The 27,029-nt window shown below is 36.3% G+C and overlaps 2 protein-coding genes across 4 annotated transcripts in view; both read right to left on the bottom strand.

Moving 5' to 3' along the window:
* The window catches only part of gak (cyclin G associated kinase), a 55,614-nt gene extending 45,765 nt beyond the window's left edge, over positions 1–9,849 (bottom strand). For all 3 annotated transcript variants that reach the window (XM_055198391.2, XM_055198393.2, XM_055198392.2), the window contains exons 1-5: positions 9,505–9,849; positions 3,856–3,917; positions 3,705–3,764; positions 3,208–3,322; positions 5–147 (exon numbers count right to left, since the gene is read on the bottom strand). In XM_055198391.2, coding sequence (XP_055054366.2) covers positions 5–147; positions 3,208–3,322; positions 3,705–3,764; positions 3,856–3,917; positions 9,505–9,649 — 525 coding nt within the window. In that variant the 5' untranslated portion in view covers positions 9,650–9,849. The remainder of the gene's footprint in view (positions 1–4; positions 148–3,207; positions 3,323–3,704; positions 3,765–3,855; positions 3,918–9,504) is intronic.
* Positions 9,850–16,221: 6,372 nt separating this feature from the next.
* Positions 16,222–27,029, bottom strand: part of sh2b3 (SH2B adaptor protein 3) — a 49,038-nt gene continuing 38,230 nt past the window's right edge. The window contains exons 5-8 of the mRNA XM_055198394.2: positions 26,160–26,245; positions 23,321–23,535; positions 22,732–22,903; positions 16,222–18,532 (exon numbers count right to left, since the gene is read on the bottom strand). Of these exons, the coding sequence (XP_055054369.2) occupies positions 18,201–18,532; positions 22,732–22,903; positions 23,321–23,535; positions 26,160–26,245 (805 nt within the window). The 3' untranslated portion in view covers positions 16,222–18,200. The remainder of the gene's footprint in view (positions 18,533–22,731; positions 22,904–23,320; positions 23,536–26,159; positions 26,246–27,029) is intronic.

The raw sequence follows: 27,029 nt of genomic DNA, 5'->3' as shown, positions 1-27,029 counted from the left end.
TCACCTTCAGATCCCGATGTATGATTGGTGGAGACTGTTTGTGCATGTGCTGCACAGCACGACATGACTGGTAGAAAGTCTTCAAAACTGTATCACATGACATGGGTCCTTTCTGCTCCACCTTTTTTATAAAATCAACCAGCTGGCCTGCAGAAAAGAGAGGTCACTGTTACACAATAAACTGATGACAGTGGCACAATGTCACGGAGAGAGTGATTAAAATGTGTTAAGTCAGTGAACAGTTTCCGCTTTGTTTCATAAAAAGCATTTCGCTTTCTTCCCAAAGTTCACATGCACATCCAAGAACATCCAGGAACTGATGCGTAACCAATATTCCCAAAACAGGGAGGGAACAAGTAAATAACTGAGCCGCCAGACAAAGCAATAAGGGCTTTAGCAATGGCGTGATTTTGGGGCGATGCCATTTTTTTTTTTAAACAATGCCAGACATACAGTACTGTGCAAAAGTCTTAGTTCGCCACCACCAGACTTGTTGGCTTAGAAGTTTTAATGTACATCCATATTTATTTTTCAATCTATTTTATTAAGATATAAGCAGAAAATACAGGAAATATGTACAAAAAATAAAATTTTCAGGACTAAATGTCTTTTTTTCAGGCATTGTCATGTTTAAACACATCTTGAGCGTTTTTGAAATTAGGATTTAATTTTATTTACGTTTAAGAGATCCTGCAGTTTCCTGCTATGGCTCAAGTGGAAGGGGAGTTTACCTTAAAAACTTGACAGATTAGTTTACATTTTTATACATTTTTTAATACTACATACACTTTTACTGTATTTTCTGGATGTATTCTATTAAAGACACTGAGAAACAATTATATTATAATTATCATTATAACATTGCAAAAACAACAAATCTAATTCTGGCATGGTGGCCTTTTGCACAGTACTGTACGTAGGTGAGGGTCAGAAAATATTAATTTCATGCCGTTTTCATTCAAGTTTTGGGACATATGACTCAAATCCCGATCTTAAAAACTAAAGGTTCATGTCTGAATATTTAAATTTTGTTGTGTGGGGAAAAATATACCACACCACACATACTAAAAACTAATCCATACGGTTATAAAATGTCTTATGAGGCGAAGTGATGGTTTTTATATGGAAAATGTTATTTGTTAAACTTTACAAACTATGGCCAAACTCGAGGTCAGGCTCGAGGCTCAGACATCTGACAATTTAAAAACCCATCGCTTCACCTCAGAAGACATTAAATATCTGTATTAGAGCTGCAACTATCGACAATTTTTTTCAACGGACTAATCTATTAATTATTTTTTCGATTAATCGAAAAGTCTAATGATTTTCTTATACATATAATTCACCAACAAATAATAAATGTAACATCTGCCATTAATGCCAACATTTTATTTAAGCATTTTCTCAATTAAACAAAATACACAAACCAAAATTTTCAACATGAAAAATAAAGTGCCAGTGCCAAGGAAAATATAACAAATCACATAAAAACAAATCCAACATAAATTCATAACATAAAGAGTGCAAAAGGGGCATTTTTCACCTTAAACAAATAGAATAGGCATATATTAATATTAAAGAAGTAAAATAAAAATAAATAAATCAAACTGAATAATAACTTCTTATTAATATCAAAAACATCTCCTGCTCTTTAGCGTTCCAGCCCTAGTACTATTTATAAACGAATGAAGAGCTATCATTAACTACAACATGACTAATGATCAACACATAAAATCATTGTTTGGGTGATTCTCACAAAACCATTGAAACACCACGGCACTAATGATTTTAGCTTTAAAATGTGTAATATAGTAACATTAAAAAGCATCAGAATTAACACAATACTGTGTTCTACCTTGCACAATGTGTGACTTCAACATAAGAATTTAAAATTGTAAATTTTATCTCATTTTCTGCTGAAATTCTCATTACCGCAATGTGTCCGGCTGTGTTTGAACATGCGTTATGTTGTAATACAATCAAATTAACACAAAAATATTAAGAAAAAAAATAAATGGATGTTTTGCTAGACTACTTTAGATGACAGAAAAAATATTTACTGAATATTCATGTATAATAATAATGAAGAAAAATTAGGAAAATGATGTGTCCATGCTTGATGTTCTCATCCTCCGCAACACTTTTTGAGAACAGTTTAAGCACACATACAGAATTTTAATAAAGTTTGATTTTGAGTGATCAAGCACATGGACCAGTTACTTCAAGATAAGATCATTTTTTTACAGTTAATTTGAAATATTGTCTTGTCAGAATGCTTACACGACATTTTGATTATCATTACCGCAACAGATGCTTATTAAATGTAATTTAATTAATAGAAGCATAATACTTTGATTTTAAATGCATGTGCAGAATCTCCAAATAATGTTCTTTCAGGTTTGTCATGTCATTTTGAAAATATGTCAGTGTTGATGTTTTCTGACTGTTGCAGTAATGAGATGTTTTAGGACTGATTTTTTAAATTATGTTACAAAAATTGTTAAATGATAAGTAAAAGTTTTTAAATTAATGTTCCCATTTACTCCAGACTTTGTTTTTCAATGCCTGGTGGGGAAAAAAGTAAATTTAAGCAATTTTTACATTTTCATGCTTGACATTTTTAAAACCAAGTTTTCGTGAGAATCCCACGTTTATTAATACATTAACTAACACTAAAAAACATGTCATGTGTTCTTAATGATGACTCTTCATTAGTTTATGATTAGTGCATACCTTAACATTATGATTCATGAACCCTTAATATAAAATGTAACCATTATATTATTACTGTTAATATTATTACTATTAGTAGTACTGCATTCTCATTTAGCATATAACATTTACCTTTTCTTGAGTTCTGGGCAAAAAACAAGTTTAGTTAGTATGACCTTCTAAGATTTTAAAACAGCGTTTATGCTGTTTAAATAAATGCATGCTAGGAACGAGCTACGTAATTGACTATGTCGACGCGTGTTCCAGCCCTAATTTGTATAAATTCATTTTTGGTGGATGGAAGCTTATTTGGTGCTTTAAAACTGGGGCACTATCCAATGTCATTATAAAGCTGAAAAGCCAGGATAGTATTTAATATAACTCTGCCTGTGATTGGCTGAAAGAAAAAAGTCATATACATCCAGGATGGTTTAAGAGTGAGTAAAATATGGGCTCATTTTAATTTTGGGGTAAACTATTTCTGTGTTTTCGTACCTCTACAGAGTTCAGTCAGAATGAGAAACTCCGCCTGGCCCGTGTCAGAATCTTCTTTACTGATAGATGCTGCAGAACAGAACTGCACCACGTTGGGATGTCCAGACAGCTTTTTCTACACACATGGACAGACAAGTCAAGCTTTTAAGAAGTAGTTTGTGCCCTGGATCTCTAAAGAAACATTTGCATTAGGATGCTGAGTAACGCTGCATTCACAGCCTGCTGAGTGACACAACAAAAGAAATGCAGTTCAGCAGACAGAAGATACATTGGCTGAACTTGCATCAAATGCAATCTGCACGATGAGACAAAATACCAGGCAATGCAGAATTATAATGCATTATATATGTGAAATAAACACCATAATTACTATAGAAAAGACAAGCAGCGAGGTTAATGATCAGGTTTGGTTTAAACACAAACACAGGTTTATAATAAACAAACAACATATGACCTACTACTGGCCCCTCCCCGGAAAGAAGATTTTGAATAATTACCATAAAGCAGACTTCCTGAATGATAGCCTTGTTCTTTTCCTCCTCATTGGAAAGAAGCCTCTGTAAAAACATTTTACAAATCAGCTGACTTCATTAATAACACACATATTGACGTACAAACTAACTAACTTTTTCAGTGACATCCTCCTACCTTAAGGGCATAATCCTTACTGCTGCCCAAATCCTGAGCTTCATACACGAACGCAAAGCCACCTGCGGAGAAAGCGAGATGAATCAGGCTTTGTCCTGAACTGGGTTTGCAAAACAAACCATATGCGAGGCAAATGCAGTATTTAGAATTGTCTATTACAAAGCAAAAACTTCTTTGCCAAACCAAACCTTTGTAAACAGTGTGATGAGTCAACTTTTAAAGCGAATTAGTCACGCACACAGAAAGAATCTGCAGCCGACAGCAATGATTATTAAACAAACAGATACGGTTGCAGGTATGATGTGATAGAGCATCACCGAATCACTGTGATTTCAGCTAGATTCAGACTGTGATGATTCACCTTTCAAAACATGCTTAAGCAACCGTTTTACCCATCAAAAATGCATACAAAAAAAAAGTACAAAACTGCATTCGGTAGCTTTGCTCATTAATATTTTATATACAGGAGTTGTATGCATTAAAGGTGCATTGTGTAACTTTTAGTACAGATCTCTTGATGCAATATAATATACATAACTATATTTTTAGTCGAGTATAGACCGTTTCAGCAGTAACAACATAAACAAGCGGCTGCCGCGTTCCGCACGTAACTTCCGGTAAACGCCGCTAAGAATAAATAACAACAAAGTACTTTAAACGTAGTTTATTTATATAACAAGCAAAAAACAACACATAGATTACCTAGGAAACCAAAACTTCTGTTATTTTCGACGAGGCATTTGTTCAACAGTTTAGCAACTAGTCAGACCATTAAAAAAGGAAACTGGAAGTAAGTTTCGGATCCAGACGTGTATCACGTGCGTCCGATAAAACGGTCTATAAAGACTAAATTTTGTTTTTTTGTTTTGTTTTTATTATTTTAGAATGAGACATTTTTATCTACATACACTGCGGGCCCCCTTACATGAAAATCACCATTTTGCACCTCCATGTTTCTACAGTAGCCCTAAATGGACAAACTGCTAAATAAAGTGTGTTTTTTCACTATGTTGTCTTAGATGTCCTGTGGCGACTACCATAGCTTCTCTATGCGTTTCAAAGGGGGGGGTTAGCTGTGGACTGAGCCAGTCAAGTTCAGATTTGGGCTAATGTTTACCAATGTTAACTGTTTCCGTGGGTTGTTTGTTCCTGCGGGTTAAAGATAAAAGGATTTCAATCATTAGGGTGCACTCACACTATCCAAACCAAACCATGCCCCTGCGCAATAGGCTTTATGCCCAGCTGCACTACTTCCTGAACTTCAGCTAGCTCCTTGTTTCCTGTCTGCCATTATTGGACAAACTGATTAATTCAGGTGTGCCTGACCTCAGTAGTCACAACAACAATAATCAGACACATCTGGATTGGTCAGTTTGTCCAGTGGTGGCGGACGGGAGGCGGGGAGCTGGCTGGGGTTCAGGAGGTAGTGCAGCTGGGCATAAAGCCTATTGTCCCCCCTCTCTACTTCTCCAAAAGCACGCACTCACACTGTACTTTTATCGATCCGAGCCCAGGCACGCTTTTGTCATTAGGATGCGATTGTTTTGAACAAAGCAGGACATAAAGCGCTCTATTAATGCTGAAACCCATTGTAATGTTAAGTCTGTGTTTTTTTATTCAGAGTCGTTTGGTGCGTGATGACACACAGCCCTCTCACATGCCATCATATTGCTAGTTGGTCTGTTGCGTGTACAGCCCGGAAATTCATGTAACCCTGCTGTGCACATCAGAAGGTTTTTAAGTAGGCAAATGAAGGTGAGTGGTCGCGCAATTGACGTCTCTCCTTTTGAACCGCACTTTGGCGTAATTTGCAATCACATTGCGCGTTTCGCCCCTAAGCCCAAGTGAACCGCGCTTTGGGGGTCAAACGCACCCTAGCATGGTTTGATTTGGATAGTGTGAGTGCGGCCATAGTTATTGGTAGGACATAAAGCGCTCTCTTAATGCTGAAACCCATTGTAATGTTAAGTCTGTGTTTTTTTATTCAGAGTCGTTTGGTGTGTGATGACACACAGCCCTCTCACATGCCATCATATTGCTAGTTGGTCTGTTGCGTGTACAGCTCGGAAATTCATGTAACCCTGCTGTGCACATCAGAAGATTTTTAAGTAGGCAAATGAAGGTGAGTCGTCGCGCAATTGACGTCTATCCTTTTGAAACGCACTTTGGCGTAATTTGCAATCACATTGCGCGTTCCGCCCCTAAGCCCAAGTGAACCGTGCTTTGGGGGTCAAACGCACCCTAGCATGGTTTGGTTTGGATAGTGTGAGTGCGGCCATAGTTATTGGTATTTGGACTGTAAATAGTCATTGGGATGCTTTTGGGCTAGTTTTGAATGTCCATTGGGATGGTTTTGATACGCAAAGCTGGTAACCCTGGCTGTGCCCTTGAGCAGACGTTCGATTCATATACAATGTACATGTAAACAAACATTTTAATCAGATTGCAATGTTTAGGGTTAGGGCTGCACGATTAATCGAAAAAGAATCACGATCTCGATTCATACATATAGGCGATCTTCATTTTAAATGACGGCGATTCACTTGCATTTACAGTATTTCCCTGCATTCAGTTTCTGCGTTCAAGTGTTCACGTATTTACATTACAACCCAAGAATATCAGTCAAACTTGCTAACACACACTCATACAGGGTAAAACCAAACCCTATTCATTCACCAATCAGACCCGATCGTTTCTCTCCTCTCTCTCATCTCATTTGCGGCGTTCCGCTGTCATTCGCGTGACGTATAACAAGGCGGCAGACCTAAACACAGTCGTTTACTTGGTGGATCTGGAGCGGCAATTTTCACAAAAAAGAGAGGATAAACGAGTGTCACTGTGGAAAATCCCGGTGGCGACGGAGAAAGTGAAGATGCAACAACATTGGTTTCTAAAAAAGGCAAGGAAATTATTTACCTCAGGCTCGGACGTTTCTAAATCGGAAGGCTGCAACCTCAGGAGGTCGCATGCAGGCTGTATACGTCATCAAGCCTGGTTCATTTGAGTTAACGGAGCATTACATTCGCAAGTCATTAACATACTTCAACAATTTATTATTAACTAAAAATATTAGTCATCTTTATAACGTTAATTCTTAATATTCTGAAATTAGACAGTCTTTATGATGCGCAGTTTAGAAATGCGACCTCCAGAGAGGCTGCAGCCTTCACATTGAGAAACGGCCTCTTTGCGTTCCCCATTAGAAAGGGTTTTTCGCACGAGGGGAACATTGTTACAGTCTGCGTTTCTCTCTGATGCCTCAAAATGTTGATCTTTTAGTCTTTTAAAGGTTTAACGTTAGTGTTTTTAAAGTTTTAAGGTTGGCCAGTTTGATAGTACAAAAAGCACAGGTGCAATTTAACAGCTAACAAATTTTAAATTATTCTAAATTTTAAGGGGTCTTAAATAAGAAAGAGACTTTTAAGAAACGTTATTATAACTGAAACGTTATTATAACATTTTTTAGTTAAGTGCATAATAAATGTTTTTGTTAAAATAAAGAGAATCGGGTGAGAGAATCGGGATCTCAATTCCCATGGAAAAAATCGGGATTCACATTTTAGCTTGAATCGTGCAGCCCTATTTAGGGTGTATGTAAACTAGGGATGCACGATATATCGGCCGACATATTGTTATCTTCCGATAACTGCTTATTTTTAATATTATCGGTTATCAGTCTGATAGCAAAATTAGGCCGATAAATGAAAGCCGATAAATGATGGATTATTTTGGTTTGTTGAACCACTTCACTTGCTCATTGCTGGCCATGTATAGTTTTGATTGGTGCTTTCTGTGACATAGCACGAAGATGACACGTGTTGCGGGCTTAAGAAGAGTATACTAGGCTAGCGCAAAGACAAGATGTCCGCGGTCTGGGAGTTTTTTATTGTGAAAATAATAAGAATATTTATCGGCCTATATATATCGGTTATCGGCCCCAAAATATAAAGAGTTATCGGTATCGCCCAAAATTTCCATATCGGTGCATCCCTAATGTAAACTGTATTGCCTGCAATCAGATTAAATTCAATCAGATTGACAAAATTTTTTGCATGTAAACATAGCCTTTGTAGAGTACACAGAGATATTTCCTGTGCATCTGAGCGCACATACACACAAAAAATAAATAATTATCGAGACATGATTTTGGGTCAATACCGCCCAGTGCTATCTTGGTTATATTTAAACTTTGATTTTATGAATTTAAGGCATTATTGTATAGTTATTACATCACATTTTTCATCTATATCATGCAGCTCTAATCTTGATTAAGGTTTTGTGTATTTCTAGAAACTTTGTAAAGCTTCCTGTTATAGTTGTAAACTTGCTGTTAAAAATTGACCTTAAACCACATTCATGCTCCTATCAAAATGCATGCCATGTTCAAACTGCAGGTGTGCGTGCAATGAGTTGAACAAAAATGACAATGTCAGGTATTTAGGGAGACTTTTGAAACACAGTCCTCAAGTGGCTAAAACTGCCTGTAACCATGGCGATGGGTAAATGAATACCAGCGAGGCCTGAGTCAGTATGCACGAATCAAAAGGACCTTTAGAGTTTCACGTTACAGTGTACAGCCACATTACACGCCTTACAAATTAACAAAATCCGACTTTTGCTAAAAAAACAGCAAGAGGTTGGGTAAACTGAAGTCTATTACAGCCATTCTGAACACAGCAATGTATAACTGAATAAAACGCAATCATCTGCCTTTATTCCCGTCCAAACAAAACGTAGGTGAACATGATACAATGCACATACAGACCTGTATTATGTAAACAATATTTAGTCACAGACAGCAACAAACAGATAACCAATGAAAAGAGTTGCTTTACAGCGTGCGCATGATAAAAGTTATAATTCTCACTTTCTGGACTTTGCCATTTTGGCTTTAAGCTTTGTCAGCTGTAGTTTGAAAAGCCATCATCGACCATCCCAACTCTTGTAAAACATTCCTGTTTACCCAGAATGCATTTCATTTCCATTTCAACATACGCATACTAACAAGACGCAGTGTCAATGATTGTCTGGAGTTATAGGATGAATTATAGCGGTCATACAAAGGTCTAACTAGGATACATCTCTTGATATAAACAACTTTAATGAATTCTGTATAGTGTTTGTATTAAATTGAATATATATAAAAATGACTGAACTTACACTCCAAAAAAAGTTAAAGGCCGACACATTATAATGCACTTTATGACTCTTCGTTGATGTACATGCAAATACCATGGTATATAAATACAGTAATCATTTAATACCATGGTATATACATCTAGAATGTACTATGGTACTGTCATTAGATACAAACAATATATGTAACGTAATATATAAAATATCATATAAATATGGACAAGTGGATATTCATAAAGATGTGCTGTATGCTAATGAATATATGAGATATGAAATGTATAAGGTCAGGTGTATCAGACCTGCTAATAACTTAGCGAGCTAGTTTCACATAATTTATTGGAGTACAAATTGTACACACACTAACGTCATAGTTTACATATGTGAATAATATATGAGTAACTGATATATTACAGTCATAATACTGAGGGCTAATTTTTAAAACAAGATACGAAGATAACACACAGATAGGTTAGCACGGCTAGCTTGATGCTACACTGACTGAATTAATATTACCTTCCGCGATGACCCGTTTGATCCGGAGCTTCAGCTCTCCGAGCTCCACCACCTGCCCGACGAAGTCGTTCTGGTCCCGGCCTGCGCCGGCACCGGATCCGACGGGCCCGGCCAGGAAATCGAGAGCTGACTGAAACAGGGACATTTTATCCCCTTTTCCGTTGCGCTTATCAACCGGAACAGGCACCGGATGTCGAGGACCAAATCAACCGGTGGCGTGACTAAGACAATACTGCGTTAGTTTATAATAAACTCTCTATTCGAGTATGAAAACATCACGAGCGCTGGTACCGATCGACCCGTTTCGCCGCGGTATTTCCGCAAGGTGCTGACGTGGGCCTGTGACGTCACGCGCACGAGCCGCTTTCGACATCATGCGGCGCTGCGCAGTCCGATCGGCATTTGGAATCAAAGTACCGCGAGAACTAACTTTTCGTGTCGCTCTCGCGGTTCGTGGATGTCATAAACCCATTCGGTCAGCGCAGCGCCGCATGAAGTCCAAAATACCTCGCTCTGGTTTGGTAGGTTTGTCTGTCAGTCATATGAAGGCTGAGATGACATCACTAAGGTGTGTGGAGATGAATGAAATGTTTTTGAGATACATTCCTTACCCATTCATTAAAAAATGCATTGGTCTCCTAACTCAACTTAAACTACTCTTACTAACTTATAAGTTCGTGTAGTCTCATAGCACTGAATTTTTATATGCATGCAGGTGCACCTATTTCATTGCTAAAAAACGTTATTTTGTGTATTTAGTATAATACAATGTGTTTGCGTGGTGTATGGTTAAAAAACACATTATTTTCCACATACTGTACATTTTTGTAGCTCCAGATATACTGCTTTCCTCAAAATCATTAATTTTGTACAAAACTTGTCGATTTGAGGCCAGCTAATCTGTACGCTGTGATTGGCCTGAATACCTCTGATGTCAGCTGGAAATGTGACGCTCCTTACCATGTTTGAAAGATTTGCGCACAATGCAATGCTAACAGGAGTTAACTTACAAGCTGTGAGTCCAAAGTGGGAGCAATTATGATAATGTCGGTCTTCTCTACATCACCAGTCCCAGGAAGTAAACTGTTGCTTACAATCCGTGTTTGTTGTAGTCCAAGAAAAGAGATTTATGTTGGAGACGATAACTTGCGTCATCGTTTACTTTGGGGTTTGTACCTTTGCATATCGCTAACGTGTACTAATACACACTTACACACCAAAGGAAATTTAAAAATGTGAATTGGACCATAGTTGCTCTTTAATACCCGCATGAGAAAATACTTTAATATTTACTGAACCATGTTTTTGAACATAACCATAGTAAATATTAGACTATACTACAGTATTTACTAATTTATCAATTTACTACAGTAATGAATTATACATTAATTTTACAGAAAAATACAGTAATACTACAATATATTACAGTATACTACAATTAACTACAGTAAATACTACTAAAGTAGGCAAATATTACATTTTTCATGTGGGAATGCATAGCCATTTTAACCCAAATAAGTTATGGACCGCATGCAGTTTAAATCTGCAGAAATGTAAATTGATGCATTGTGAAGTTAGATTTCACTTTTATAGACAGTTACTTTTTTACAGTTAGTAAAGTTAACTCTTTCCTCACCAGCATTTAAAAAAAGTTGCCAGCCAGAGCCAGCATTTTGTTTTTTACGATTTTCACAAAAGTTTAATGACTTCCAGAAAATGTTCTTCTTCAAATATAAAAACATACAATATATCAAATGAAAGAACAGACGATCTGCTTTCAAAAAATACGTTTCATCCCACCTTTATTTGATCTCTTTTTATCACCTCTCAAATATGGGTAGGTTTCTTAAAAAATACAACATTTTGAGTAAAAAGCTGAGATCATTGCATTTTTGTGAAAGACAGAGTGATGATCCAAACATACAAGGAGTTTGAACTGTTTGACCTGAGGGGTTGCTTCCTGGTTGTATAAGTTGAGTAAGAGCGCCATCTGGTGGATAATAATGGAAATATGGATTGCCAGAAAAACTTGTCATTGGCAGGGAAGCGTTTTCTCTTAATTGGTGGGGAAAGAGTTAATTTATATCTTATGGTAATCTAACACATTTTTATAGTATGTTGTAATCTTTATGTTTTCGTCATTTTTTCCATCATGTCTCAACTGCTGAAATGTGTTTTCTGTAAAAAAATGTCTTCTATCTTTTTTTTCGTTAAATGCGTTTATTTTTCTCTGCAAACAGCTTTAGAACACTGCAAAATTATGAAGCGTGCTATATAAATAAAATTGCATTGCAAAAATGTAGCTATTCTGTATGCAGTGACGTTTTTCAAGAATGCCCAACACTAAATAAGACATTCTCTTCTAGCACACAATAAAAAGTAAATTGGTACATGCATGATATAATTATGCAATAGCCAACATTAAAAAACAATAAATAATACTACACATAAGATTAATTTATGTTGCCAATGTTAATCTCTGCACAACAAGTTTTACATTTGTATGCAGGTTGAATATTAGCCTCTTTCACACAGTAATTCTGGTAAATTACCATGAATTTACCAGTAAATACAAAATTGTGCTGTTCACACACGCAGTGACATTCCGTCTTTTTACCAGTAAGACATCATTCACACATCAGTATTAAAATACCGGTAAATTCGTTGAGAAAGCGGAAGTACCTGTGGCGCGCGTTGAGCTCAGTGTTGTATTTGTAAACAATCCACGTCGTTCATATCCACGGTCCGTATTTTGTTGTTTTTATGTCTGTGGTAAACTCTGACAGTCGCGAAGTTGCTCATGACCAAACAACATTGCATGAGGCGACGTCAAACCGAAAATGCATTTTAAACAACAGTACTGTTTGCACTTTAGGCTTCATAGAGAGCGTGCTAAGGACGTCGGCAATTCGGCAAGTATGTGGTAAGCTGTTTTAAACAACTTTGGTGAAGAAAGGTGTGCTCGACTTTCAAGCAGCGTGTGTGTGAAAACGTCCGTAAAACAGTGCGGGGGTAAACGCGTCACCTGTATTAAAACATTATGATTGGTCTGAAGCTGTCAGCGCGGTCTGACGTCGTCCGTTCTAAATGCCGGTATTCCTGTATTTTTCGTTCACACATAGCGCTTACCGGTAAATTACTGGTAATCTTACAACCTGTCTTACTGGTAAATTGGGAGCACTGATTTACCGGAAAGGTTCTGTTCACACATGACATGTTAACGGCAATTTACCAGTAAATTACCAGTAAAGACTGTATGTGTGAAAGGGACTAATTAAACGTACAAATTACTGAATGACATTTAAAAATTAGCATTTAACTAGATTATAATAAAATAATATAAAAAATAATTGTTTACTGTCAGTTCTCGATTATGTTATCGAATTAAACCTTGCTATATAAAGTAACTAACCTATTAGTAAAGTAAAAAGTGCAATAGTCAAGCATACAAACAAAAGAGTTTTATATTCTTGAAATATCTCACATTTGCAATTTTGTTTACATCAATTGCTCATATCATATACAATTTATTACAATGAGAAGAAAACAGTGATTTAAAATATTAACTTTATTATTTTTACAAAAAAAAATCAAATATACAGTTATATATAATTTATTATGCATATTGCTACATGGAAAGTTGATCAGAAAGCTGTGGTTAATCTAGCTAAGGGTAAAGCTCAGGGGTTTACAGTGCTCTCATACAAATCAAAGTAATAACAGTATAGAGAGAGAAGATGTACATTCATCAGTTAAACTTTGAGGGGTTTCAGATGGAGGGTGACTGTAAAACACTGATGTCATACAGGCCGGTGGTGCACAGTTACTGTATGGGCCTGCGTGTACAAAGCATCTCAAGGTGCAAAACACTGTTCCTGAATCAGATTTCCTGCTATTTACACCGATACTGATCCAAATAATGCCTTTGAGATTCACTTTGTCAATGTGGCCTACAGAGCACCAAGCGATTTATTACCACACAATTCACACAACCGATGTTGTGTCTGATAGAGTCAGGTATGTGAAACTGAATCTGTACATTTTACATAAAAAAAACAAGTGTTTTATAATAAAATAAAAACATTCTTGGTCATTTGCAAAGCAGCATATTCATTTAAACAATACTTTGCTGAATTTAGCACATCACCTTATTAGTGGACATGCATGTCGATGACACAAGTGAAGTCATTTAAAAGTCTTACTCTATCTGTTCAATGTCGTGTCCAAATCTAAAACAGTCCACCTGGAACACACAGTCCACGATACAATGCGAGGTAGTGATACACAGGTACAGTTCACGCTATCATGTTAAACAAAATATATTTAGAGAGTGTAAAAATGGTCGCCTGTGCTTTGCTACAGCAGTGAGAAACGTTTACTTGTGGCACTGAGGCTTCTAACAAACACACAAAAAACAACAGCTGATAATGATCAGGGGAGAGGAAGGTAAATACAAAAACATAACATAGACAGAATTCTGCAGCAAGCAGATGAAATGAGAAAAACAAGAGAGAGAGAAAATATTTTTGGACAATGACAGACTGCCTGATGTGCGACTTCAGGTCAAAGAGGGGAGAATCTCAGAAAATTGGTCAAGAACATGGGTCATGCAAAAAGTTTAAAAAGTAGGGGTTGGAGGGGCACAAACTAACATGGGGTTAATTGTAACACGGCTCCTTTACATATTTATACAGAGCTGAGCAATCTGTGAATTTGTGAAAAGTTTTGATGTTTTGGTTAATATATTGAACAAAGAGTGTTATAGAAATAAATGTCTTCATCTTATGAGTTTAGTGTGCAAGTCACCAAATCCAACCTTATATTATTTAATCAACATCTTGTTACCTAAAACATAACACTATTTTGAAACGCTTCAGCAACTCTTAGTAACTGATAGCTGGGATTGAAAACATTTTTATAACTGCGGGGTTAGTTGGTTAATAAGGCCTTAGGTATACAATAATAATGAAATGAAAACAATCTAAACATTAATAATCAAAATTATAACTGTTAATACAATATCAAGGAAAATGTAAAATCATGAGTTTTTTTTAGGGCTGTCAAAAGATTAATCGCGATTAATCGCATCCAAAATAAAAGTCTGTGTTTACATAACACATGTGTGTCTACTGTGTGCAACTACCATGTATATATAAATACACACACATTCATGTAAATACTTAAGAAATATTTGCATTTATATACTGTATATAAATGTATATAATTTATGTTATATAGAAACATAAATATTTTATATATAAATATAACCAATTTTTCTTAAATATATACATGACTGTGTGTGTTTTTATATATAAATAATAATTATAAACACTACACACACATATGTTATGTAAACACAAACTTTTATTTGGGATGCGATTAATCGCGATTAATCTTTTGACAGCCCTAGTTTTTTTGTCTTAATTGTGCAGCCCTTTTAAAAAATCTATTTATATGCATTGATGCTTAATACAAGGATGATTAGATGAAGGATCATGTGTTGATATCTATCTATTATAGGCAGATATATAAACAATATCCACCTTTAGTATATAGACAGAATTTTATGAAATTATTTGTGTTCAAACTAAATTTTCTAGCAGGTGTAACAACAAACCCGCTGTTTGTTAAAATGAACCCCACCTACGGGGTAACGTTTGCACTCCAGTCACTTTCAAATTAATTGTACGATAACGGTAGGTCGCACAAACAAACTTTAAGTGTTCATTTGTAGCAGAGATGTGTGTGTTGATTGTGTAAATTTTTTTATCTACCTTAAATATTTTTAATGATAGAGCCAAAGCCAAAAAGCGTTACTTTGTGCCCCGTTCTCCCCTATTCCTGAACTCTAATGCTGCGTTTACACCAGAGAGGCGTGAAGCGCGAGTGATTTCAATGTTAAGTCAATGTGAAGACGTGTTGACGCGCGTCTGGAGGTCTCGCGGCACGGATGAGGCGTTTGGCGCAGAAGGCGTGATTCCGCCTCGTTCGCGCGAATTGAGCGTCTGGCGTGGTACGTGCGAATGGTGCTTTTTGTGCATTTTGCGTTTGACGCGAATTTGTGGCTGACGCCCGAGTTGAAAAATTTGAACTTTGGCGGAATTTCGCTCTGCGTTAACCAATCAGGAGCCTGCTTGCTGCTGAGGCAGCAGCCCCGCCCGGAGTCACTCATTCAACCTGAAGGAAGGCTTGATATTGTCCGTAAGTAGTCACCCGGAGCTATACGACACACGTTCTTATTTCTTGGAAGAGTGTCAGTGAGGATATCGGCAACCTGGTAAGTTGTAATACACATTTAACTTTTGAGTCACGTGACATTTATCGACCCGCGCCGTTTATTTTCCCCCTATAGTAAGGTTACCAAATACAAACCGGTAACTCTCTCGATAAATGCACAATCAACATAAGTCATCTTGCAAACAGACAACTGCATAGCACTTGCCCCTCCCACAAGAAGCGAATTTTGCCTCTGACTCTAGACGCGCGAATGCATTCAAACTGTTCAAGCGGCAAACTAGGCGCGGTAGACGTGATTTTGGCGCCTGAAACGCGGTTGGTGTAAACGCAGCATAATACACCAATATTAATTCATTGTACTTCAGTCATTTCTCATTACTGTTATTTCATCTCAAATTTTGCAATGAGACAACGTTTTATTTACTGCATTCATGCCACATTTTAAGTCGCAAATAAAGCAAAAAAAGAAAACATTTGTGGTCATTTTGTGCTACCTTGACATCTCATGAGATTCCCCCAATTATGTACGAGTGAGATATGAAGTCATTTGGGTATTTTGTGGTTGATACAGATTTGACAACAGTGTTAGTGTTAAGCCACAAAAAAGACATTCACGACAACACAAACAAGCTGTGAAAACGTTTCTGTGAAGCATTTACTCGAATAGCTTAAAATCAACTATGCATGGTGTCAGATTTGGTAGCTGTCAAAGTAGTATTTCCATAGCAAATAGCCGTGAAACACAGGAAGGCTTATCGTTTAGTTGAAAAAGAAAAATCTGTCATGATTTCAGGAATTACTTTAGTTATTGCTTGTTTGGTAAATAGTTTTCTTTGGTCAGTTAACCTGTAAACCAAACCTGGGACCCTCTTAAAGGCATTAATCTACTACACTTAGGCCTATATGACCATCATATGGGGTATATGATCTACGGTCTATATTATTTGGTCTTCTAATACACAAAAGATACAGAAACCTGTGTATTACTACGACTGAACATAAAAATATAAAAATCTGAGAGTAAGTGCATGCGTGGCCTCATTGTAACACAAGCAGAACTCTGCGTTTAAAATCAATAAAACAATTTGCATAAGAATGGTCTTACAAACCATTTACACGTATCCTACAAATGAGGTCAAATGCGCGTGTGCAGAGACCGACCAAAACTCTTTCAAACTTTTCATTTTTTAAAGGGGACATTTCATTTGACTTTTTTAAGATATAAAATAAATCTTTGGTGTCCCCAGAAAACCTATGTGAAGTTTTTGTTCAAAATACCATATAGATAATTTATTATAACATGTTAAAATTGCCACTTTGTAGGTTTGAGCAAAAATGTGCTTTTAAGTGCAAAAGAGCTGATTCAATGCAAACACTGATCACCATAATGGCGGTTCGTTGAAAATCAATTCCAATTGTGTTGTCAATAATTTTCTCTCTTTCTCTTGATCTCTACACCATCCATCCACCACACACTGCCATTTAGTGCAGAGATCGAGAGAAAATAATTGACAGCACACACACATTGAGTTTAAATTTCAACAAACCACCACCATGGTGATCAGTGTTTGCATTTCATCAGTCTTATTCGCATTTTAAAAGGAGGCATCCAAAAAAGGCACATTTTTGCTCATTAAGGGGCGGAATTATGATAATTTTTTGAGTTGCAAAGAATGGTTTACCAAAATTAAGTTACTGGGTTGTTCCTTTTCAGATTTTCTAGGTTGATGGAAGCACTGGGGACCCAATTATAGCACTTAAACATAGAAAAAGTCAGATTTTCATGATATGTCCCCTTTAAGGGTGCTTTCACACCACAGATCTCACTGCAACCCGAGTTCATTTCATGTCAGTGTTTGAACTTTCTGGTTGGTTGGTGCTTTCTTTTGAACTTGGATACAGTTCGCCGGCTCTGCTTGAAAAGGTCGCAAGTAGCATTTCTTGCATGTCACAAAGTGCCGTTCTTTGCGGAAGTTTTGGAGGCACTACAGTGATGAAAAGACTCGACCATATTGTGGTTCAGACCAAAATCGTATGAAAATGGACCTGTGTTGGAATGAAGAGGGTGGGATCAAAGTCAAGTCCGGACCAAGCATTTAAAACATTCTTTCTACAGCCCCTTCACAAGAATGGTAGTGGTGTGTGTTCCCAAGCCAGCAAACGACTTACTGACCGCCAACGTGAAACGCCATCTTAAATACATCTTCATCCCCACGACCAGCTGTCTTCTTCTTTCTACTTTTGTTACTCGAAAATAAACACTTTTCCTGTATAGTACACAGGGAACACAGCTGTCAGGTGTCTTAGAAAGGCAGGTTTAGGTGCACCTCGACCCAGAGTCTTGCACGAATCCTTGTGCGACTCAAACCCTCAAGGTTCGGCTGCCGTATGCTTTTCATCCGGGCGGAAATCTAGAGCGGCTTTCCACCTCGGTTCGCTTATTACCTTCTCCAACTCTTTCAGAAGAACATGTACTGGTTGTCGATTGCTCTCTTGCGCCCCCTGTTGGGAGGCTCTAGTTCGTAGTCAGAGTCCCGGTTTGGGAGTAGGGGTGGCAGGGGGTTGGGGTGGCGGAGCAGGTTTCTGCGACCCACGGACTCGCTCCGGCGCAGGGGTATGGGAACGGGCCGATCTGGGAGTGAGGGAGGAGTGCGGTGCAAGACGGAGGCTAATGCTGATGAAGGCTGAGCCATGGCGTGAGTAGACTGAGGAAATGAATCCAGGCTACAGTGAGCAAGACTCGGCTCTGAACTCCAGCGAGAGAACGGCACCAATATCGGAGAGCTCTGACCTGTGGAGACAAAACAAATATGAGATTTTATTAACACAAAAGTTTTGAGAATAATGTATGTATAGAAACAACCTTTGTTGGTTCTGAAACGAAAAAATTTTGTTGCTGTATGTGTCGTTACATTGTTACTAGGGCTGTCTTAAAAACGCATTAACGTAAACATATTTTAACGATACAAATTTTATTACCGTGCGATTAATGCAAAGCACATTTTCTGTTTCACCCTTGGCTTAGCACGTTGTTGGATAAATTGTGACGTAGCCTTAGGGGCGATTCACATTATGCATCTTTTGCGCGCTCAAGTTTGTTATTTCAAATGTAGGTGCGCAGTATGCAAGCTCATAAATGAAGCGATGCACACCCAATGCAACACGCTCCTTTTTCCAGGTGCGTCTGCACCGCATCGAGTAAAAACATTTAAACTTTTCAGAATGCCGCAAGCGCACCGCAGGTCATGTGACAAGAACTAACTGACGGTCGCGTTTTCTGCGCGGTTTTAGACGCAAAATGTGAACCAACCCTTAGACAATAGTAATCAAAATTAGTAAATAGTAATCAAATGTCTGAAATTATCTTTCTTTGTACGTTTTCTGAAAGGTGTACCGCCCTAAATGCTTAACTAATACACAAAAGGATGCTTGTTTCTCCACTTGCGTGTCTGAGATTTTGGGTTTTAAACATGCAGGATTGGAAAGTAAAGTGCAGGACTTGCTTGATGTTAAAATAATTATTAAGAGAGATAAAGTTTGGGACCTGATTGATGTTTAAAGAGTTATTAAGAGCTGCAAGACTCAAAAACAATCGTCACATCCGAAGCATGCACACAGACGCGCAAGTGCCCGACCCCGAAATATGTACACGTTGACAGAATAACAGTTTTAAAATAACTGTTTTGACAAGAATTCCTGCAGACATAATCTGTTATGTGATAAATAAATGTTTGATTAACTGTTGGGAAAACATATCAGATGTGTAACATTATATTAAGTCCTTGCATTACAGCAGATCTTAAAGCTGTCTGTCTTAATGTCAAACAATAAAAGAAAGAAAAAAGTTAAACATATACTGATATTATTTTTGACTTTGTGTGTGCCAAATCTATTCGTTTTACCTGTGATTTTAAGGTATGGATGCTGTGATTTTTTCAACCTTAAAAAAAAATTTTGTTTTTTTTCCAAATTAACTTTGCTGACTCTTTCACTATTAATATACATGTACCTATTTAGATAAGGCAAGCTAAAACTTAGCATTTTTTAATCTCACCTTAAAAATAATTTTTTTAGGGTAGCTTTCAATTGAACATTATTATTATTATTATTTTTTATAGTTTTATTTGTTGATGTTTTGATTTGTTTTTCTTTTCATATTTTTGCTTGTTGTATTATTTAATACAGTGTATTATTTGTTGCTGTTCAGTGCTTTGAGATCTACATTTAAAGGCGCTATAGAAAATAAAGTTTATTATTATGATTATTATTATTATTTAACAGGTAGACTACCAGACGAATTACAAACTCAGCCACTGGGAACAAATTTATACAGATTTAAAATATAGAAAAGAGGACTGACCAACAAGTCATCTACCTTAATAATAAGGTGCAGATATTTTTTTCTTTTAACTGATCATATTAATTGGTCAAATTCTTACCCTTGGTTAACCGGTCAATATAAACACTCCTAATTTTAAGCTCCGAACACTATCGATGATCATACATACAATTTCTTTAATATGAAGCACTTTATATCAATTTCATCTGCATTTGTAAATTTGGACTTCCATAATGAAAAATTCAATACCTCACTAACTACTATAGGGGGCATTGCCTTCATACTAACCATCTGCATTCTCAATAAAAAGGCCTGTGCTTGTGTGCACACAATTACACGTTAGGAAGTGTATGAAGCTACGTGCATGTGACTGTATTTACAGTTTGTGAGGACGTTGTCTTCAGGAAACACAGACTTAGAAAAGATGACAGGTATTTATGCAGTGTGTCTATGTGTGCGAGTGTGTTTTTTGTCATGCATGTGTGTGTGTGTGTACGTGCACGTTCCCCTGTCTCAAGTCAAGTGTTTAACAATTAGTAAACTCATCTCAACTACAAAGCACAGAAAACTCGCAGATCTGAGCTCTGAGAAATTAAAGAGAAATTGTGTGCACAAGTCCAACATACGTGATCAATAAGTGCTTTTAATTTAGTTTAAGAATATACTATTATAAATAATAATATTGCATTGATTTTGAATTTTTGATTTGTCTGTGTTTTATGTATATATATATGTTAAATCTGTAAAGCTGCTTTGCAACAGTATGCACTGTAAAAAGCTATTTGAATTAAACTTATATTTAGACAGTTTCATTGACTGGTTAATGATTGTATATACATTTATTATAATATGTCGGTTACTAACTTGTTTAGAGCCTGCAACACGTAGTTTACACTCAACCGTCTGACCCTTGCATATGAAAGCGATTCAATTTAGGCTACTGAATCAATAGCTAAAGACGATGATGCACACAGACTCATCTTGAATGTCAGGCTGCGTGACACATTTACCTGTTACAAATATGCAAAGAAAAACATCTAAATAATCCCATTATCATATCAACAACATAAATATGTAAATAACATTATAAAATGTATTATAAATATATATAATAGTATTTGCAACTGGATTATGTACAGTCATATGTACACTTTTATTACGTATATCTTCTGTGTATATTTGTGTATCATGTGTTTTGTTATTTGTACGCTATATGTGACCCTGGACCACAAAACCAGTCATAAGGGTAAATCTGAAAGCTGAATAAATATGTTTTTTAGCAAGGATAATATTTGGTTGAGATACAACGATTTTAAAATCTGGAATCTGAAGGAGGAAAAAAAATCTAAATATCTAAATATAAATCGCCTTTAAAGTTGTCCACATATAGTACTCGGCAACACATATTACTAATGATAAATACATTTGTGATGTATTTACGGTACGACATTTATAAAACATCTTCATGTAACATGATCTTTACCAAATATTGATAATTTTGACCCACACAATGTATTGTTGTCTAATTTAGAGATGCATAACGATTAATCACAATTAATCAATAGCATAATAAAAGTTTTTGTTTACATCATAAATGTGTGTGTACTGTGTATAATAACTAAATGAATGCACACACATGCATGTATATATTTAAAAAATGTTTACATGTGTATATACATTTGTATATTTATGAATAATTAAATATATGAATATATAAATATAAATACTTAATATATAAATATATATTTTTCTTAAACTTATACATGCATATGTGCATATTAATATATACATAATTATTATACACAGTTCTCACACACATATGATGTAAAAAAACTTTTATTCAGCTATAGATTAATCGCGATTAATCGTTATGCATCCCTACTACCAATATACCCATGGGACATATTTTTGATTTTGTGGTCCAGGGTCATATATGTAGTTGTATTCTGCACTTTCTGGAGCATTTAATTCACTCAACATTGCACATGTGATGTCAGCTGATTTAATTGACCGTTTTTTATACTATACATGCCAGAATCAATAAATTACCTAATTTAAAGTGCACCTATTATGGCCTTTTTTACAAGATGCAATTTAAGTCTCAGGTGTGCCTAGAATGTGTCTGTGAAGTTTCAACTCAAAATACTCCACAGATCATTTATTATAGCATGTCCGAAACGCCCCTGTTTGGGTGGGAGTCGAAACACGCTGTTTTAATGTCTGTACCTTTAAATGCAAATGAGCTACAACTCCTCACTCCTTTATAAACAGACAGTGAGCGCTTTTGGTTAAAATCGATCGATTAATACAGTCTGAGACAATAGTATCTAGTGGACAGAGTCCAACTTGCTGAGGCGGGAAACAATGGTAACGCAGGATTGGCGGGCTTTATCAATGTGACCTCACATTGATAAGAGAATCAAAACGGCATCTTTAATAAGACTGCTTTGGTTTAATGGGGAGTAGTGGATTTTTTTCATCGTAGGGTGGTTGTGTTCAAACACTGCCAACAGACATTTATTTCGTAAAACACCTCGTAAAAGTGGATTTTGCATAATAGGTGCCCTTTAAGTTAAAAGATAAAAATGGCTTTATAGTAATTTAGGCGTGTTAAAAACAAGTTTAACAAACAATGTTTAAGGTTGTCTTACCTGTGTGGGTTGGGTTTACCCGCACGTAATTGGCGAGCATGACGTCGCATGCGGCTCCGCACTCCAGCGGGATGGGACAGTTGCGGAAATGACTGAGCATGTCCTGGACTGACGGGAAACGCAGGTGCTGCACGCGACACTGACCCCACTCGGTCAGAGACAGACGCAAATGCTGCAGACGAGAGAGAGATAAACCGTAGGTTGGGTAAGAGACGGGAAAATACATTGGAAATATATGCAATTTCTTTCTTTACATAAGAAAACACGTTTACAACACACAATAGTAAATATTATTAACAGATTCTAAAGAAAATGTGAGAGGTCCTTAGCAATCTGTAATCAATCATGTTGCCAAAATTCATTGATATGATTTTATTATTTTTACTTGCATATAGAGAACTAAAAGCCTTAGGCTGCCATGCCACTGTTAGATTAGTTGTTTTTGCAATAATATACAGACCATATATCATTATTTCCCAGTCTTTTAATTAGAATAAAACCAGAAAATTTTGCTGAAACAACAAAAATGTTTGTGGCCCACAGTACTGTATATTCATAACTGTGATATGAGGATGATGATGGTCATTACCTTCGCTCTGCCCTGGTAGTTAAACGTAAGAACGTAATCTCCTCTCCTCGTCTCGCTCTGTCTGACCAGGAAGTTCCCATGACCACTGACCCCGGCGTGTTGCACAAGGTAGGCAGCACGCACGCGTGATATGGGCCCGTGGAACCATGGGTAAGACGACAGGAAGTGATCCGTTTTATTGTAGGCGTGCTCCATGAGGCCAAAACCAGGAGAGCCTGGACAAGTCATAAATGTAGAGCATGTTTTAAGAAATGTATGAAAGTGTATTTATATTCTAGCATCATATGGTTTGTACATTGAAATAAAGTTTAACGAGTTGTTCACATTAATATGAACAATAAATAGTTTTAAAATGCAAGAAAATAGCGCTATAAAGATAAAAATCCAAGGAACGATAACGTTGGGAATAGTTTTAAACATTTAAGACTGATGAATGATAAAACATACTGCCAGGTATATCTCTGACGCATGTTTGGCTATTGCTAATTCCTGTGCAGGATTTAAAGGCACAATATGTAGATTTTTACCAATAGAGGTCCCTATTTCACAATAATACAAAAACAAAGGCGAAGCTTAATGACGTTATGAAGGAGAGTGATACAATGAAAGAGGTTGTTTTCACCATCCAGAGATGTACAAATATTGCTAATTATATTCATGGATGAGGTAATGAATTAATGGGTTTTACCTGTACATTTGATCACATTATTTTATGCCATCGTAATGAATTAGTTGCAAGGCACAACAGCTGTGTGTTAACCACCACATCCGTGTTTGTCCACTGGTGTTGCCAACCGGAAACTGAGAATAGCGCGGATATTAAGTCATTAAAAGGGGGCGAGTACACCAAAGCTTTAATCGTGCCAGGCAGATGCCAACTGTGGGCACATGCCAGCGTTTTTTCAGCTGGGCGCTTTTTGTTTGCTATGGTACTTTTGTTCTGTTTATCAGTCGTTGTACAATGCGCCGTTTGGTTGTTGTGGTATCTGTCCCGCCGCTCCTCGAATGTGATTGGATGGTCCAGCAAAAAGTGACATTTACGAGCTGAGCGTTTCGCCCAGAGTTGAAAATTTTTTAACTTTAAAAAACGCAGAGAGTGGACAAAACCCACCTGCTGCTGGCGTTTTTGAAAAGCGCGGTGCTTGGAAACAACTGAAAACATATGCTGGCCGCAGGCGTAAATGCTTTGGTGAACACGCCTCCTAAGAGCGCGATATTTACAAGGGACGAGGATGGATTTATAAGTAGTTTTTAAGTACTTTTGGGATAATCAAGTACACAACTGCACTAAATATTTATCAAGCTGTGCAAGTGCTTTTTGGATATTTTATTCCAAAAATCTTACATATTGCGGCTTTAATGTCCGAATTAGGGATGCATAATGATTAATCGTGATTAATCTATAGCCGAATAAAAGTTTTTGTTTACATCATATGTGTGTGAACTGTGTATAATAACTTTATATAGATAAATGCACACACATGCATGTATATATTTAAGAAATGTTAACATGTGTATATACATTTGTATATTTATGTATCATTTATTTTATATATAAATAAAAATACTTAATATTAGGGATGCATATCAATTAATCGCGATTAATCTATAGCAGAATAAAAGTTTTTGTTTACATCATATATGTGTGTGTGAACTGTGTATAATAATTATGTATATATAAATATGCACACATGCATGTATAATTTTAAGAAAAAAATATATTTATATATTAAGTATTTATATTTATATATAATATAAATTATACATAAATATAAAAATGTATATACACATGTAAACATTGCTTAAATATATACATGCATGTGTGTGCATTTAACTATACAAAGTTATTATACACAGTACACACACATATATGATGTAAACAAAAACTTTTATTCTGCTATAGATTAATCGCGATTAATTGATATGCATCCCTACTTAATATATATATATTTAAAAAATTATACATGCATGTGTGCATAGTTATATATACATAAATATTATACACAGTTCACACCCATATATGATGTAAACAAAAACTTTTATTCTGCTATAGATTAATCGCGTTTAATCGTTATGCATCCCTAGTCTGAATAAAAAATGGTAGTAGTGTTTTTTGACATAATATTTATAAATTATAAGTACGAGCATGCTGGCAAGGCAGATGGTTTGCATGCCAGCAACGGGCATCTTTAGCCTTTAGAGAGAGCATCCGGCTTCTGCAGTATAATGTGTTGTATTTTCAAGTGAAACACTGCAAGTTGGGTAGAAAAACAAAAATGTTTGAAAACGTCACTCGAGAAAAATCGATTTAAAGGCAGAAAATGATTATTAATTTGCTGAAAACAAAAAAATCTTTAGTACACAAAACTATGCAGTAAGGGTCAAATTTGTAAGCGGTAATTTTTCTATTTTAAGACTGACATCATGCTATCTTCGTAACTCTTCTGAGGAACTCATTGGTCTGTGTCAGAATGGTTTATGTGTTTTGCCCATAAGCAAGAATATACGAATGATGGCATGTGAAAAAAAGTTGATGTGACTGTGTGTAACCAAGTTTGTTAACACATTTGTATGTTTTACAGCTAAACTTAAGGGACAAAATTGGACAGCCGCAACTGGAAAAATAATTCACGCATACAGTAATTCACGTATTTATGTTAAAATTCTAGGAATCTAAATGGGTTACTGTAGCTCAATTGGTAGAGCATTGCATTAGCGGTGCATGGGTTCGATTCCCAGCGAACACGCATACTTAAAATCATACTGTAAATCACTTTGGATAAAAGCATCTGCTAAATGCATAAATGTGGAGGCAAATATATGTGTGTCTAATACTCACTTTGGCTGCTGGGTTCTGCGCTCCCTCTCCGAGCTACATTGAAAGAGTCATTCACAGGAAACTGATCTCCATCGACACTATCTGACCTGGAATCACACCAAACCACAAATACACACCCTCATAAACTCTTCAAATGCATTATGTAGTAGGTACACTACTACATCTACATTATATTAATACAGCAAGCTTTTAATAATAATAATTACAAAATAATAATAACAATATTATTAGTAATAATAATAATAATAATAATAATAATATGCATTTTACAGATTTTTACTACATTTTATGAATTTAAAAATGATTAGCATGTGAATTTATTAAACAAAAACGAACAAAACTTATGGTACAGCGAGACCATTTGTTAGACCAGTGGTTCTCAAACTGGGGTCTGGGGCCCCCAGGGGGGCCGCGAGATGGTGTCAGGGGGGCCCCAGTTTTATGACATTTTTATAAAATACACTAATTTATCATGAATTCTGTGAAATTAAACATAAAAAAATAAGGCAGCACTACTTTGTATAATTTCATGTTTTGTTTAATTAAAATGTGATGTTTTAGAACTATTTTTGTCATAAATTTTCTTTGGGGGGGCCGCGAAGGAATGCACCGTACACAAAGGGGGCCGCACGCTGAAAAAGTTTGAGAACCACTGTGTTAGACAAAAATTTTTTTTTTTGACAATTTGTTGTATGGTATATATCGTGCATACCTTTATCCAACTACAGGAAGGTTTAAAGTTGCATGTTAGTAAGCACAGTTAAAAAATACAACGAAAAAGTGAGAGAGAGAGAGGGCGGGTGAGATGGGGTTTTGGGGAAGCTGCGGCAGGCAGCAGTACAAAAGCTTTTGGTTCAAGTAAGGAAATGT

This window comes from Misgurnus anguillicaudatus, chromosome 22 (genome assembly GCF_027580225.2).
Source record: "Misgurnus anguillicaudatus chromosome 22, ASM2758022v2, whole genome shotgun sequence".
Taxonomy (NCBI): domain Eukaryota; kingdom Metazoa; phylum Chordata; class Actinopteri; order Cypriniformes; family Cobitidae; genus Misgurnus; species Misgurnus anguillicaudatus.
The sequence above is the reverse complement of the archived record's forward strand: the minus strand, read 5'-3'. Positions and strand labels throughout refer to the sequence as shown.